Source organism: Nelumbo nucifera, chromosome 5 (assembly GCF_055504915.1).
Source record: "Nelumbo nucifera cultivar China Antique chromosome 5, China Antique-T2T, whole genome shotgun sequence".
NCBI lineage: Eukaryota > Viridiplantae > Streptophyta > Magnoliopsida > Proteales > Nelumbonaceae > Nelumbo > Nelumbo nucifera.
In genome coordinates, this window is record NC_142653.1 from 63,313,426 (window position 1) to 63,331,723 (window position 18,298).

The window sequence follows — 18,298 nt, forward strand, 5'->3', positions numbered from 1 at the left end:
TACAAATATGGCTAAAGGACTATTCATCCTTTAATCAGTATTAAATGGTACTTCATTGGTGTTCATGTTCTTTTATTTGAAATAAAATAGTGCTATAATAATGGCCTACTAACCCTCTTCTTATTTTGATAGAAAATGGATCAATCTTTTTTTGAATATCCAGGATGTTGTGCACCCCTTAAAGACCAAGTTCTCGAAAAAGCAGATGATGGCATTAGAGCCATTGGAGGGTCACCTCGGTGGGAAAATGTTATGAACTTATCACTGGTGCAGTTGGAATGGCCAATGCTTAAGGCAGCTTTTGAGTGTTGGGATTCAAAAAAAAAATGGTTTTCTCCTTTGGGGAAATTGAGATGTGTCCAACATTAGAAGAGGCAAAATATCTTCTATGAATGCCCATCGAATATAAGATTGCCTTCCTAGTTGCCAAGCAGGGTACAAAGTAGACATATGCCAATTGTTAGCCTGCAAAAAGCCCCAACTGCAGATGGCCGATGAAGAATCCATCACAGTTCAGTTTCTCCTAAACCGTAGCACCCAAGTCTTCAAATCAGATAAGCTAGAGAAGGATAGGGAAGGACAACAAAATGCCTTGTTCATGGCCATCATAGGACATCTCCTCTTCCCACTTGACCGTAAAAGGATTCATGCAAGACTAGTCACAGTGTTGCATCAAATCAAAGAAGCATCATCAGTCACCTTGGTTCCCATGATCATAGTAGAAATTCTAAGGGGTTTAACCATGTTGTAGACACATAGAGCATGGTCGTTCCATGGATCCCTCCAGATCTTGCAGTTGTAGTTGATACAACATCTACTGTATTTGGTCATCCGCACCAGAAAGTTTTTATCTCAACCCACGTACAAGGTAAAAGAAATATTGAGCACTAACCCATAGAAAGCAACCTTGACAGAGAAGCAAAACTTGGCATTATTGCAAAGGGCCAGGGAAGGAAAGATCAATTGGAACATTGGGTTGTTTGTCCAAGAAGGTTGTAATCAACCCCATTTAGTTGCAGAAGGAAGACAAAGCATGGTTCTAGCATGTTTATATGGATCAGCACCATACGTCCCATTATGAGTCCTAAGGCAACTAGGCTTCTTACAGTTCATTCCAACCATCGACAACATCAAAGGGAATATGGTTGATTTCATCAAGTACTGTGGGAACATGGAAAGGAGGTTCAAAGAGCACTGGGCTTCCAGTAAAAGGGAATTCTCTACCCTGTTGCCAACCTCCAAGCCGATGTGTGATCATACATAGAGGGATTAGGTGTGCAGTCAAAGTTTCCCATCACCTCTAGCACCATCGCCTGAGCTCCTCACCCCAATAAGGCCTCCATCCAAAGGTACCATGTCAAAGGAATCTCTCATGCACCCTTTAGATGATCCATACCTGAAAGCAACACTAGAACTTCATGAGCAAAACAAGATAAATGAAGAGCAGGAAGTAAGGAATGAGAGGCACAATGATTCAATAAGGAAGCAAATAAGAGAGCACATTATGTAAAAAGGGAAAATGGAAATAGAAGAGTCAGATTTAAGGAAGAAAATTATGAAATTAAAAGAGAGATTGGAAAGTCAAAGGAAAAGGTTGAGTAAAGCGCAAGCAAGACATTTTGAAACAATGGAGAAATTATCAGAAGCACTTCAAGAGAAGCAAAGGTTGGAAGTCAAAACCAAGGAAACTCGCCGTCAGCTCAACCAAGCTAGTAATGAGGCTATTAGTGCCAATATCAGAAATGAAGAGTTAGTCAACCACATGGAAGCATACACGATGCAAGTGACAAATCAAATGGCAATACTTGAAGGTACTTTGACTTACTATGGCATTGACATTCATCCCAACTGACCAAGATTGTTATATTTCCTTTTCTTTTTGAAAAAGAGTGGATGTAATAAACATTAATGAAGGAACTATCGTTGTTTTTGGCCATTATTGTCTCACTCAAATATCAAATTAAGGAAAATATTCTAATCGTAAAATTCGAATTGAGCAACATTGCCTAAAGTATCAAATTCATCAAATCGACACAATCAAAAGTCACCAAATGAAATCTTCAAATCAAGATTATCAAATTCATTGAATCAATTCATCAAATATCAAATTTTGTAAATCAGCTCATCAAATAGAAAAAATCAAAATCAAAGCTAAGTTTATCAAATTTATCAAAGTTGTTAGATCAACTCGTCAAATATCAAAAATCAGAATCAAAGAATCAAGAGTCAAAGTCAAGTTCATCAAAATTATCAAATTCATCAAATCAACACACCAAATGTCAAAATTTTCAAATCAATCCATCAAATATCAAAAATAAAATTTGAATTTCATCAAATCAACTCATCAAATTGAAATCATGTTCATCAAATCATCTCATCAACTGTTCAAAATCGACTTCTTTCTCTTCTCTCATGAAATCAATGAATAATTTTTTACCTACTCCAGGCCAGCATGAGGACCAATAGAATTGTAACCCGATCCTTTGCCCGCACATTGGTAACCGAAGGCACGACTTTGGAGGTCTCAAGGCAGCAGGACACGACTAATGTGGAAATCGCTACACCCGCTACTATTTCATATACGGATTTTCTCCGTTTTCAAGAAAGGCTTTCAGAAATGTCTGCTCGGGTGGATTCACTCTCAGAAAGAAATTCTACCAACCCCCAAACCACCGCCCAAGCTCAAACCTTCACCATCCCCACCACTATTGGGATTCCTACCCCGTTCGTATTCACTACAGGTACCGCATCGCCAACTCCAAGGCCACAACCTGCCATCTTCACTAAGCAGTTCGCAACTCCAATAGTCAAGCAAATTGATGACTTTGGAGAAGAAGACCCTCGTGTCTCATAGTCTATTCTCCAAATCAAGCCAGCCTTGCTTGCGAGCGATCCTATGAGGGAGAAATGGAGAAAATGAAGGAAGAAATCTAGAACTTAAAAGGAGTTCAAAACTTGGGAACCACAGACTTTAAGGAATTGTGCTTAATGTACCCTAATGCAGAACTCCCAGAAAAGTTTAAATTACCTGAGTTGGAAAAGTATGATGGAAAAGGTTGCCCTCAAACCCACCTTAAGATCTTCTATGGAGATATGTTCCAATATGGCTCAGACGAGAAGCTCCTTATCCAAGCATTCCATAAAAGTTTGACAGGAGATGCACGGACCTGGTTTGCCATGTTGGACCTTGCAAAGAAGAAGTCTTGGAAGAAGGTTTCTAAAGCCTTTTTGGATCATTACTCTTTTAACATGGAATTGGTTCCGATCGAACTGACTTAGAAGCCTTGTCACAAAAGGAAAGAGAAAATTTTCTTGAGTATGCATATCATTGGAGGAAAATGGCATCAAAACTAAGGTATCCGAGGCCTAAGGAAGAAGTGGTAAGGATGTTCATAAAAACGCTAGGCGAGCCATATTATTCAATGTTGATTGCCCAGCCTCTTAAGGATTTTAATGAGGTTGTCAGGGGGGACCACCAGGACTAAAGAGGCCGTGAGGCAAGGAAAATGGGGGGAGTTGGCCCATCCCAAACCTTTGTCAAAAAGCCCTTCACCAAGAAGAAGTCAGAAAATAAAGTGCATGCTATTTCCTCATCCTCTCACCAACAAATCCGGCCAAACTTTGTTGCAGCCGCTTACTCTAGCAACCCCTGGCCACCATTTTACTTACCTACACCATCACCACCAGCACCTGTCACACCCCAACCATTTTTGTCTAGTTCCAGCTCCATGACCATACCAGCCACCCACTCCCTAGCAGCCACTGATGGTAACAGACCAAAACCCTCATATCCAGAAAGATAAGAGGATAAAGTTTACCCCCTGTCGTACCCTCTCTTGCAATTATTGCCTGCATTGGTCAAAGAACGGTACTTGAATTTATTGACATGGAAACCACCATCGGAACCTAAGCCAAGAGGGTACAATAAGAACGCCCACTGCGCCTACCACCAAGGCCCAGGGTACGTGACCGATAAGTGTTGGCAACTTAAGTATGCAGTTCGGAGGTTAATTGATGATAGACACATAACCTTTTAAGTAGAGCAACCAAAGTAGCAACCAATGGGGATCACTAGAAATTCCATGCCACCACATAGAGCAGGACCAAGAAATAGCTTTCATTGCATCAAAGAAGATATGCAGTTCATGAACCCCACAGTGTTGATTGTTCCTATAGGGACCCTACCTACAGTATCAGTGCCACACATTCACCCACCTTTTGACACCATTTGCACTCTTAGACCTCCCTTATGCATCCTCGTCCCTTCCACACAGTCAACCAATAACCCTTTCACCCCTTCCATTGTACCTAGTGACAACCTCTCTCAAAAACCCTTTGTCATTTCCTACCCAGAACTTTGTGGAGAAAATTCATCCAAGGTCCCATGGAACTATTACAATGAGCCAGTGGTGGCGCACCTTGATCAAACTAATTCAGAGCATGGAGCCTTATTAAGATCTAGAAGATTTTTGCCCCTAAGATAGGTCACTGGGGCAGTGGATAAAGGAAATGTTAAGATAGGGGAAGAGCCGAATGAAGAGAGCAAAAACAAGGAAAAGGATGATTTCCTAAGAGCCATCGAAAAGTCTCGATACAACGTAGTGGATCAGCTAACAAAAATACCAGCACAGATTTCAATACTTGGGTTGTTATTGTCTTCAAAACATCACAGGAATCAGGTTATGGAAGTTTTCAAGAGGGCTCTTATCCTCCCAGGTATAGAACCAGAAAGGCTAGCACAGATGGTCTACATGATTTTGGCTCCTCGAGTTATAACCTTTTCAGATGATGAGATACCAATAGATGGTGTTACTCACAATCTTTCATTGTATATCACAGTGACTTGTAGAGGAATGAGGGTCTTTACTGTCTTGGTGGATAATGGGTCCGGCCTAAATGTTTGCACTCTCGAAACACTACAAGTACTTAGAATGGGTATACATGATGTAAAGAAGAGACACATTGCGGTAAGGGCATTTGACAATTCAGTTAGGCCAAATTTGGGAGATGTAACACTTAATGTAACTATTGGAAATTTTACTTATTAGATTCAACTCCAAGTTCTAGACATTCAAGCATCTTTCACCCTGTTACTAGGGAGACCTTGGCTTCATTCTGCTGGAGTCGTGCCATCTTCCCTCCACCATAGACTAAAGTTGGTCCATGATAATGAACTCATTACAATCCTGGGGGACAGTCAGATTGCACCAGCTACAGAATCATCAGTTCAACTCTTGGAAGAAGGTCTAGGCTTATTCTCTTACTAGTTTGAAGAAGTAAATTCCATCGAGAATGTCCAAGAGGCAAAGAAAGTTCAAGAAAGGATAGCACCACCCCTCCGAATGATGGCTCATATGAAGTTCTACCCTAACAAAGGGTTAGGTATCAAGCAACAAGGGAGATTGTACCCTGTTAAGGCTAAGGGATCTCTCCCTTGATTTGGAGTGGGCTATAAACCTAGTGAACATGACCTATTTGGCCCATGAGGTGGGAAGAAGAAAGGTGTACCTCTTTCCATACCACTGCATTTTTCCAAACCCAGTAACCCATCAACCATGCCTGAACAATCATCAATCCCTCAAGCCAACCCTGAAACCCCCCTTGACATCCTAGATATTTTAGTGCTTTTTCTTAAAGACCAAGAAAATCGAAAGGACATCAGCTCATCATGAAAGAACCAGAAGGAAAAGGAGACTGAGGTGATCTACATGTCTTGTTGTCTCATCGATTGGGGCAAGGTGAAAATCCCTATCCGACCAAAGTAAATTGACGAGCTTGAAGATCGTGCCATTTGGGAATCCCTAGATGGAGATGTATGTGCGATAAGAGGCAAATTCATGAAAGACCCTATCCAGTCAATTGTCCCTTTACAAGAACCTGTTCACAACTAGATGTCTTCTTCGACTACCTTGGGCCTAGAAGCCCCTTCTCTTGAGGTTTGTTAAGTTGTAATTCACAGACCAGGGGGTCAATGCTTTCTAACATGTGTCTCAGTTTTGAAAGTAGTTTTTGTACTCCTTTGATCCAAATGAAATGAAAATCCTTTTGCTTGAACTATGAGTAGCCTGATCCCCATCAAAAGGGTACGTAGGCAGCCTTGGTTCACAACCTGGGCCCAACCGCCTTTTTTGAAAAATCTCTTTTTTTGTCCAGTTCCAGTTCCCATGTTTATTCCTCCTTTTGATCTTACAAGAACTTGAACCCATCTCACAAGCCTATGACTTTCACCTTGAGTTAGACTTTGCTTTCATGAAGATAGAGGAGGAACCTCTTGAACAGATTGAACAACAAGAAGAAAGAAGACCAGAAGCTGACTCAAAAAAAGTTAATCTTGGAACTGATGATGACCCAAAGTTGGTAAAAACTGGGAGTCATTTAATCCCAAAGCAGAGACTTGACATGATAGAATTGTTGAATGAATTTAGGGATGTGTTTGCATGGTCCTACAAAGACATGCCAAGATTGGACACAGACTTGGTGGTACATAAAATTCCCATATATCCCAATGCAAAGCCAGTAAAGCAAAAGCTCAGAAAGCTCCATCCAAAGTGGTTTCTAAAAATTCAAGAAGTGGTTAAGAAGCAATTCGAAGTAGGCTTTCTAGAAGTGGCAACCTATCCTGAGTGGTTAGCCAACATTGTACTGGTGCCTAAAAAGGATGGGAAGGTTAAGATATGTGTGGATTTCCAGGATTTAAACAGAGCTAGTCCCAAGGACGATTTTCCTTTACCAAAATTGACATTCTTGTTAATGACACAGCCAGACATGAAATGTTCTCTTTCATGAATGGATTTTTGGGATATAACCAGACCAAAATGGTAGAGGAGGACAAAGAAAAGACGGCTTTCATAACACCATGGGGAACCTTTGGCTACAAGGTTATGCCATTTGGGCTTAAGAATGTTGGGGCAACTTATCAGAGAGCAATGATAGCGCTTTTTCATGACATGATACACAGAGAATTGGAAGTATTCGTGGATTACATGATTGCCAATTTCAAAAAGGCAGAGAATCATTTAAAGGACCTTAGAAAGCTCTTTGAAAGATTCAAGAAATTCCACCTCAAGTTAAATCCCCATAAATGCATATTCGGGGCATCATCAGGAAAGCTATTGGGCTTTTTCGTTAGTCAAAAAGGGATTGAGATCAACCTTGCTAAGGTCAAGGCCATTGTTGATTTGCCTCCTCTCCAAACAGAAAAGGAAGTCAGAAATTTTTTGGGAAGGTTGCAATATATCCGTAGATTCATAACGCAGCTTATGCCAATATGTGAACCAATTTTCAAGTTGCTAAGGAAGAATACCCCAATGAACTGGAATGAAGACTATCAGGAAGCATTTGACAAAATTAAGGGGTACTTGACCAATCCACCAGTATTAGCTCCCCCTAGGCCTGGGGAACCCTTGCTTATGTCTTTGTCAGTACAGCAAGATTCCGTTGGATGCATACTAGGGCAGCATGATGAGACGGGTAAAAAGGAAAGAGCCATTTACTACCTAAGTCAGAAGTTCTATGACTATGAGACAATGTACACTATGCTAGAAAAAACATGTCTATCTCTCATTTGGGCCTGTCAGAAGCTACACCATTACCTGTTAGCTTAACCAATGTTGCTCATTCTAAAATGGACCCCATCAAGTATTTGTTTAAGATACCAACAGTTACCAATCAAGTCTCCTGTTGGATTATGCTCATTTTTGAATATGACATCAAGTATGTGACACAAAAGGCAATCAAAGGGCAGGCCATTGTAGACCACTTAGCTGATAACCCCACCTTGGAGTATGAGGCCATCCCAACAAGTTTCCCTAACGAAACTATTTTGGAAATACAAGTGGGGAAAAGGTGGAAGGCATACTTTGACAGAGCATCAAACCAAAGCGGATGGGGAGCAAGAATGATCCTTGTGGACCCCCAAGGCACTCACTTTCCTTTATTTATCTGCCTAGACTTTCCTAACACCAATAATAAATGTGAATGGGAAGCATGACAAAGAGCTGTCCAAATGGCACTGGACTGGGGCATCGATGAATTAGAGATTTATGGGGATTCTTTCTTGGTCATTAGTCAAGCCAAGGGTGATTAGGAAGTACGGGATGAGCGACTAGCATTGTATCATAACTGTCTCAAGGAGTTGATCAAAAAGTTTAAGTGCATTTCCTTCAATTACCTGCCTAGAGAAGACAACCGCTTTGCGAATGCTTTAGCCTCCCTTGGATCAGCCATGCGTTTACCTCCCAACATGGCAATAGAACCAATTGATTAAAGTTGAGATCCTGCCTACAAAAGCAGCATACTAGCAATCACAATAAAAGACGAGGAGTCAGATGGTATAAACCGTAGTTCTATGACATCAAAAATTTCTTGGACCACCAAGAATTTCCAGAAGGGGGAGATCCCAAGGTGAAAATAACTATAATCAGGCTAGCAGGGCATTTCATCATAGCAAGAGGGGTATTGTATTGAAAGTCCTCAGGATTACCTCGGTTGAGATGTTTAGATGAAGAAGAAGCACAAAGAAAGATGGTGGAGGTAAATGGTGGCATATGTGGCCCTCACATGAATGGGCATATGTTGGCCAAAAAGTTGCTCTGAACGGGATTTTATTGGATGACAATGGATGAGGATTGTTGTCGACATGTGCAGAGTTGTCATGCTTGTCAAGTCTTTGATCGAACGATAAATGCACCTCCCTTAGAGCTATATTGTTTCACTACACCATGGCCTTTCTCCGTATGTGGAATTGACATGGTCGATTCGCTGCAACCTGCAACAAATGGGCATAAGTTCATCTTGGTCACCATTGATTATTTCGCAAAGTGTGTAAAAGCAATGTCCATAGCCCACCCAACGATGACCAAGATGGTTCAATTCATCAAGAGCAACATCATTACCAGATATGAAGCACCTTGCAAGATCATCTCAGATAATGGAAAAAAATTCATTGGAAAGGAAGTCATAACCCTCTATAATTGATAGCTATAAATATATAACCCTAGCAAGTGCACTAGTTATCAAGTAGTATAATAATATTGTTCCCACAGGGATTTAACAAAATAAGTATTAGAATCACAGTTTTCCCTAATTATCTGGACAATCGAAATTTAGGATTGAGCAAGAACTACTGAAAATAAAATTGGAACAAAAAAAATAAAAACAAGGGTGATCACTAATCGAATATGCAAATGATGAAATCGCTAGGACTTTTGGTCCACCTAACCAATGTAATGAATATTGATGGGTCCGATTATCCAAGACTAATTGTCATTCCCATAAGCTGAGATTTTCCCAAATTTATTTAATATTCTCTCTCGAGATATACTAAACCTACGCCCATCAGGTAACCCTTCGATCTCTCGAGTAGAGCTCTCAAGATGGAAGTGCATTAAGTCCAAGAAAACCATTAAATTCAGATGAATCATGTATATATATCTCTATATACCATTCAATTCACAGTATGAATTATTCTGTCAATTATGTGAATTCCTCTCTCAATTCATTCACATAACCCAAATCAATTAAGAGGTGGCCAAACTCTTAATTGCAATAAGCACAATAATTCAAAGACTATATGGAAATCACAATCTTGGATAAATCAAGAAGATAAAAATATATTCATTAACATGGTTAGGCTTTCCATAGCCCTAGCAAGAAAACAAATCAGTTCATGATGGAATAATTAAAGCAAACAAAGGAGAAGAAAGAACTCTTGAATTCGCCCATGGTGCTGAGATCTCCTCTTCTTGCCGCCACCTTCTTCTTGAAGTTTCTTGAATTCTTAAACCTTTCTTGAACCCTTCTTGACTGATTGCTCCTTGCTTCTTGATTCAAATCCAAAATTCAGTGATTGAGTGATGCCTAAAGCTAATATGCCCCCTCCTTTATATAGATTAAAAGGGAATGGGTGGTCTCCTACTTTCTCTTGAAGTTGATCTTTACAAGAAATAGAAAGTCCTATCCTAATTCTAATCTTATCTCTTTATCTCTTGAACTCAATCCCTTTATCACTCTAAGATTAAATCAAGAATTTAGATCTAGAAGGATTCTTCTTAGTTTCTTGTTCTTGGATTCGTAATAGACCTCCTCTACGTATTGGGCTTCAGCCATGGATTGGGCCTTCCTACGAATTTGCCCTGACTTCGGGCCCAGATTTGACTTCGATGCAGGCCGAATCTGTGAAATCCCAAAACATGAAAGTTGTGGATTTTTCTCTTATCTTTCTAGTAGGTCTTGAATCAACCCATTTGGAGTTCGGAGACGCGAGTTAGGCCCAGATCACTGAATGATGTTGAAATTGTGAAAAATCATCTGATTTGTCTTTCTTTGCTCTTGATGCCTTCTTTCATGCCCCGAACAGAAATATGAGTCCAATTAGGTGCTAATTCAGTATAAAAGACAGAGTAATTGGGGATAAAAATATGATAAATTCTACTCTCATCAATAATCAGTTCAAGATTAAGTAGTTGCGTTCATCCCCTTATCAAACTCAAATGAATGGAGCAGTAGAGGCTACAAACAAGAACATCGAAAAAATTCTGAAGAAGACTCTTACCTACAAGTCTTGGCAAGACATGTTACCATATGCTCTTTTGGCTTATCGCACGTCAGTCAGGACATCAACTAGGGCAACGCCATATTCTTTGGTGTATGGCATGGAGGCAATCCTACCAGTAGAAGTTGAAGTGTCAATTTTGTGTGTGATATTAGAGTCAGAGATCCCAGAGACAGATTGGGTCCAAGCACGTTATGAGCAGTTAGCATTCTTAGATGAAGCACAATTGAGAGCTATGGCCCATACTCAATCCTATCAAAGGCGAATGGCACGTGCATTCAACAAGAGGGTACGGCCCAGAGACATACAGCTAGGTGAATTAGTGCTCAGAAGAACTATTCTGAATCAGCCAAAGACCATGGGCAAGTTCACTCCTACCTATGAAGGCCCTTACATTGTTAAAAAGAGGTTATCTTGAGGAGCACTAATACTTAGTAGAATGGATGATGAAGACCTCCCAAAGCTAGTCAACTTAGATCAAGTAAAAAAATACTTTGCTTAAATTGTAATCCATTCCATGTATCTATTTTTATCAATGAAATGAAGGGAGGCCATCTTTGGCCATTTTCTATTACCTTTCCTTTTGTCCAGCACAATTGTAATAATTCACTAGTTAGACAGCTGGGCTTTGTGACCTTTTCCTTAAATGTCCCAATATGCGGATACTAGCACTCCTCAAAGATAATGCAAAATAAGTGAAAAGGGAAGGAGGAAGTAAAGGAAGAAGCAAAAAAAAAAAAAAAAGGAGGAACAAGAAGAAAAGAAAAAGGAAGAAAAGGGAAAAATTAAGAAGGTTTTAAGAATTTCAGCTTCCTAATAACTCATGAGCCAAGTTGTGCTAGTATCCCACATACCCTTGAACCTTAGCCACATTTCGTCCTAGTACTAAGACCTCCCTAATCAAAGATAAAAATAGGAACATGGAATCGATTGACAAAGAAAGCATCTCCCAATCCTCCTGTGGCAATGATGGGAGAAGGAGTGAGTGAAGAGAAATAAAAAGTAATCGTGCGGCCTGAAAGGGCAGAGTGAAAACCTAAAAGGGAGCTCTAAGTAAATGCATCGGGTCATGGCAAGACCAAATTTTTCCAGCCCGGATGAAAACCAGTAATGGCTCTGGTGTGCAACAATTAGGTGACACCCAGGCTTGATGAAAACCCTAATTAGGGCACTGAGGATAAAAAGGGTAAAAAATAAGAAGAAAGGAAAAAAATACAAGAAAGGGGGTCCAACTTATCAGTAGGCTAGGGAATCCTATCATTAGTAGATTCTCTCCTCTATTCATGTGAGTGCAAAGTCTTTTTCTTCCTTAGTTCTCTAAATGACCTTCCCTTAGTGTTTGATACACCTTCTAATTCCGAGAATTACAACAAGACTAAAGTTAGATCAAAGTTATGTAAGGTCTCATGGTTGGACGGAGTTAACCTTGACCTCGCCCTTCCTATAAGGTTATGCACCCGCAACATTCTTCCAAAACAAAAGAGTGATAATAGTTGTAGGTGGGTTAGGCTTGGGTGTAGGTGGTCTCTTTGAAAGACAGAGAGAGGGCGATGAGTAGGGGAATAGGCTCCTTGAAGCTAAGGATGCTGAGGCAAGAAATCAAAGTGAGAGATAATGCTTGAGTCCTGGATGCCAAATGCTGAGAGTCGAATAAATTTCAATACGAGGATGATCTCTTTTTATGGGGGAGATCCCAAGATCCTAAAAGGTAGGAGATAAAGATGTTTGTCTCCTATCGGGAAAGGGAATATTGGATTTGTTGTCAATCAGCAAGTGTGCCGCTGGAGTTTTGCCACGTGTCTCATGAGGATTTCCCGATGATCGGCTTTCCTTCTCCTCAAAATCCCTCATTACTCATGTGTGCTACTACCTCTTGCGCGATTTAACTAAACGTACATGGCATTAATGATGTCACCGCTTGCAGGCAGCACTTTGTTAACGTAGGTTCCACGTGCCTCCAGGCGTTTTGCTATGTCTTTTGCTGTCGTAGGTTCCACGTGCCTCCAGGCGCACACGGGCCTTGCCATAGGCTCAGCCCGGGTCTCTCTTGATTTGAGTTGCGATTGGATTTGTAAGTCGTTGGTTTATTGCACGCTTTAGTGGGCGTAGGTTCATTGCATGTTCGAGTAAGCTTGGGGCCCTTGGATGGGTTCAGTCATGGTTTCCTTTGGTTTGGGCACCGAGTAGGCCTGGTGGGGTTTATTGCGGTTTTGCGATACGCGTTGTGAGTTCATCGCAGGGTTTATGGTGCGTTGCGGGTTCATTGCAGCATGGGGATTAACTGTGGGTTGTTTGCATGCAACTTTGTGGTGCTAATTTTGATGTTTGATGTTCTCTGAGGGTCTGAGCGAATATTGTATACCTACAATAATAATAAATAAAATCCAAAAATAAGAAAAAAATCAAGTACCATCGTCAAAGATCAAAAATATCAAATCATCAAATTCATCAAATATCAAAATTATCAAATCATCAAATAATCAAATATCAAATGTCAAAATAAAGCCATCAAAATCATCAAATATCAAATCAAATCATCAAGTCATCAAATATCAAAATCAAATCATTAAGTTCATCAAATATCGAAGTCGTCAAATAGCAAATCAAAATCAAATCATCAAATATCAAAATCAATTCATCAAATAGCAAATCAAAATCAAATCATCAAGTTCATCAAATACGAAATTCATCAAATAGCAAATCATCAAATATCAATTTCATCAAAATCAAAATCAAATCATCAAATATCAAAATCAGAACATCAAATTCATCAAATACCAAAATCAATTCATCAAATATCAAATATCAAAATCAAATCATCAAATAATCAAATATCAAAATCAAATCATCACATATCAAAGTCAATAAATTCATCAAATATCAAAATCAAATCATCAAATAATCAAACATTAAATTCATGTAATCAAAATCAAATCATCCAGTATCAAAATTCTCAATATCAAAGTCAAATTACCAAATTCATCAAATATCAAAATTATCAAATCATAAAAAATCAAATATCAAAAGCATCAAATATCAACTGTCAAATTCATTAAATACCAAATCAAAATCAAAGCATCGAATATCCAAGCCATCAAATTCAAAAATCAAAATCAAATAAAACTCATCAAATCATTAAATATCAAATATCAAATATCAAAAGTCAAAATCAAATGATCAAATATCAAATGTATAAGATTCATCAAATATCGAGAATAAGACTCATCAAATACAAAAATTCATTAGATGACAAAATTCAAAATCAGGTTTCCCAAAGTCATAGGGGTTCAAATCATCAAATTCAATATTATCAAATCCAATCAACAAAGATAAAAATTATCAATGACTTCTTCTTGGATGACACCACTTTATTGTTTGTGTGATGGTTGCATTTGCCCGCTAAGGATTGGGATGGTACTACGCCTTTCAGGCAAGGGTATTACACTATATCAACTTCGACCTTGACCGAAATTCCAACAGCAAAATTTCCTCCTCTAACCTCTTATCCCTTATAAAAACCTCTAGGTGCTTCTTTTCTCTTTGTTGTTTAGCAGCTCACTACCTCCAACAAAGAGGGGCAATTGTTAGCACCCGATTTTGCTCGGTCCCTTCTTTGGCCCATCTCCCACATTTCGAAAGTCCAATCAGACCACACCAATCACTTTAAAACATACCAAAACCCTAAGAAACCAAAGTTTAGCCCAAGTGCCCATAAATTCACCGTTAAGTCTACATGATACCCTCTTGATGGTCTTGATCACGCCACATTACCATACTTGATCCCTGATCAAACTCCATCACATGAAACAAAATCCTCAAACAACCAATCACGCAGAATTTCAACCTTAAATTCCTAGATTTAGCCAATCACACATTAGATATCCCATTTCGACGTATATAACACTATGACATTAAAACCCATGATCTGCACATGCCTAACACAATCAAACCCTTCCAACATCCCCATAAACTCAATCCATACCTACCCACCAAATTTCATCCAAAAATTCCCTTATCTAACCTAACATCAAACCTTGATTTTGTTTTGACAAATCTTATTGATCAAAAGCTCACCTGTCACGAATCTCCATTATCCAAGCCTTATTTGACCAATCAGACCCACCCACCATGTTCAATGACCCCCAAAACCCTAGAACAACAATTTTTACAACCAAACACCTTCATTGGACCATTGAAAAAGCAAGATTCCATTTTAGGCCCTTTTTTTATTGGAAAACCATGAGCTAAGACCATGGTCTAAAAGAAATCGGTCAATCTACACCTCTGATCAAAGATTCATCACTTTCATCAAATATGGGATATTCAAAAGCGTCTACCCATCAAATTTCATCCCAAAATTTCCCTATTTGACCCTTCATCAAACAAAGATTTTATTTCAGCAAATCTTATTAATCTGAACTTGACAGCAATGGATTTCAATCAACTTGACCCCATTTGTCCAATCAGACCTCACCACTAAATTTAGAGACCCAAAAAATCCCAGCACACCAAATTCCATGACCAGATTCATCCATTTGACCATTAAATTAAAGAGATACCATTTCAATGCACTAGATTGAATCGCCACATCAGTTGTCTAACCTAGCATCTTAAGTGGGGGGGACTGACGTCACCTCCTTACATAATCCCATTAAAACACCCGAACCAATGATTTTGAGCCAAATAGGCTTAAAAAAACAAAATACCAAATAGGCACCCACTTAAAACCAAGAAAGAACAAAACCATTTTTAAAAACCCATCAAATTTACGTTTTTTGCCACTATCAGCCCCAAATATGGGGCTGCAACGTCTGGCACGCCCCAATCCCTCATTGGACACATGAAACCCATAAGAAACCACCCAAAATCGAGAATATCTGTTGCACAAAGAAAGAAGGGTCAACTACAAGCCCTTCTCTCTCAAAATCTTTGCCTATTTCAGTGAAAAAGCTCTACCGAATCACAAACACTGTAGCTGGGCGAGTTTCAGACCCCTCTCCCTCCATTTTCTCTATAAATAGAGGCCCATCTCGAGCTTAAGGAGAGGGGGAGAATTTTCCAACTCCTATAACACACCTAGCTTGCTGGAAATCCCGGAATCCTTAAAGCCAAACCCAAGCCTCACCCTCTGTTTTTCAAACTCAACACCAGAAACGCCCAACCTAGCTCCTGCCTTGTTCAAGTTTCATTTGAGGTCCTTTCAACTGCTGGAAATTTCGTTTCAAGGTCATACACGAGAGGTAAGCCTCTCACCTCCCCCATCTCTCTGCTTTAGTTTTGTTTCAAATTTCTTAAAATCCTTAAATTCTGGGAAACTTGTATTCGCAGCTTCCTCCAGATTGAGAAAAAGAGGTAGAGAGGTGAGGGTCTTAGGGAAACCAGTACCTAAGACCCTATAACATCACCTCAAATCAATTCTGGGCAAAGTTGGGAACATTTTCGCCAGATTTCAAGAGCTTTGAGCAATCTTGTTAGTTCGTGTTTCATCGGAGTTTGAGCCTGAATTACTCTCATAGTGGGCTGCTATAGCAACTTGGAGAGAGGGGTGCCTAACACCTTCCCTCTCCCAATCTTTGGAACCCAAAGACTTTCGGTTCAATGCCTTTCCTTGGCGGAGAGCGGAATCACTATCAAGCCAGGTAAATCATTTTTCGAATATAAAAATGAGGGCCCATTTCCTCTAAAAAATGGGTAGCAACTCCAACTCTTTGAACCGCCATGAGCTTCCCGGCAAAGTTGGGAACATTTTCGCCAGATTTCAAGAGCTTTGAGCAATCTTGTTAGTTCGTGTTTCATACTCTCATAGTGGGCTGCTATAGCAACTTGGAGAGAGGGGTGCCTAACACCTTCCCTCTCCCAATCTTTGGAACCCAAAGACTTTCGGTTCAATGCCTTTCCTTGGCGGAGAGCGGAATCACTATCAAGCCAGGTAAATCATTTTTCGAATATAAAAATGAGGGCCCATTTCCTCTAAAAAATGGGTAGCAACTCCAACTCTTTGAACCGCCATGAGCTTCCCGGAGCTCATAGATGGCAAAGGTGAATGGGGAATGCTCAGTTGTAGACGACTTTTAAAGAAGTAACTGCAAGGTGCTTCTCATCTCGGCCTACATCTGCTTTATGCGGTTGAAACGAGTCTCAAAATCGTACACCTTGTTGGAGAGGATTTTGATGTCAACTTGCTCGACTGATTCTTGGACGATTAGGTCTCCATCCTCTATGTTAACGTTGTCATGTTCATTAGGCTGTTCTTCTGGATTAGGGGAGAGGTTGATTCTATGGGCGGCCATCCTTCGTGATCAAGGAAGAACCAAAGATTCTAATGTGAGTGTGGTGGTAAGGCTACATATGGGGGTCTCCTTAAAAGACGAAGGAAGGCTAAAGGCAAAGGGTAGGCTAAAGGCTCTGACTGACAGAATGATGTTCTCGTTATGAATTAGGCCTCCTTTTATAGGGAGCGATCTCGAGGTCCTGAAAGGAAGGACCCAAAAGTGTTTTATTCCCACTAGGAAAGGGAATCTTTGATTCGGTGTCAATTGTCAAGGGACACCTCTAGGGTTTTGCCACATGTCTTATGAGATCGCTACAGGACAAGGTTTTCTTTCATCCGAGGATTCTCATAATACACATATGGTATTTCCTTTTGCGAGTCTCTTAAACTAGCGTGGCACGGATGACATCAATACTAATCTTATGTGTCTTTTCTAATCTTACTGGGCGTTCTGTCATGAGTGGCATCAGTAAGTCATGTGTTTCTTTGTTCACCTCTGACCTGCAATGGTCGTGAACTCATCGCAGGTTCTCGATGACTTCGATCTCATCGCAAACTCGCGATGGCCTTGTCTTCATTACAAGTTTATACAGGCTTTGAGCTCATCGTAGATGTGTGTCGAGTCATGAACTCGTCACAGGTATCTTTGTGGCATCGATTTAGCACCTTCTGCGCTATTGTAGTTGTGGTGATAAACATGTACATACACATATCATGGAAGACACTTGTCATTGATCTTTGGTATGTGACCCCAATTCTTCAAACTGAAGGGCATCATCTTTTAGTAAAAGTTCCCTATTGGCGTCCGGAACACCATATAACGTGCATCTACGAGGTCCATGTAGATCTGATTATAGCCACTATACACATCTAGGAAGAAGAATAGTTGGTTCCCGAACGTAGCATCAATGAGGATTTCCATATTAGGTAGTAGGAATTCATCCTTCGGGCAGCTTTGTTCAAGTCTCTGAAGTCTACACAACACCTAGGGTAAGAGTGAAAGGAAGTTAGTGCACTAGACCCTCAATAATGGTTATGAGCCAGTGTGTTGGGATCTGGATACTAACCTTAACTGGCCATTTTTCTTGTTGATTGTGGGTGAGTGATTGGCTTTATGAAGCCTACTTTAAGAAGTCATTCAACTTCCTCTTTGATCTTCAAGGCTATTTCTGGTTTGAAGACATGTTGTGGTTGTTTCATGAGTCTGAATTTGGGATTGATGCAGAGCGAATGCTTGACTAGTGTTAAGTTTAGTCCGGGCATCTAGTCGTATGACCAAGTGAAAACATCCTAGAATCCTATTATAGGAGAAGAAACACTTTAGTCACGTTTGGCAAGTCCTCTAGTTTTGCGATTATGATGGATATTTAGTACCTTTTAAGAGATCCAACAATTTTCTCTTCTCTTTAGGGTCTAACTTGGCCGACGCATACAACAACTTCCTTTCCATTCCTTTGGTGGCCATGTTAACTTCT

General features: G+C 40.0%; 1 protein-coding gene across 1 annotated transcript; it reads left to right on the plus strand.

Moving 5' to 3' along the window:
- Positions 1-10,490: 10,490 nt before the first annotated feature.
- Positions 10,491-10,970, plus strand: LOC148791690 (uncharacterized). Its single transcript, XM_088888291.1, has one exon. The coding sequence runs from the start codon at positions 10,491-10,493 to the stop codon at positions 10,968-10,970; it is 480 nt and encodes a 159-aa protein (XP_088744417.1).
- The last annotated feature ends 7,328 nt before the right edge of the window (positions 10,971-18,298 follow it).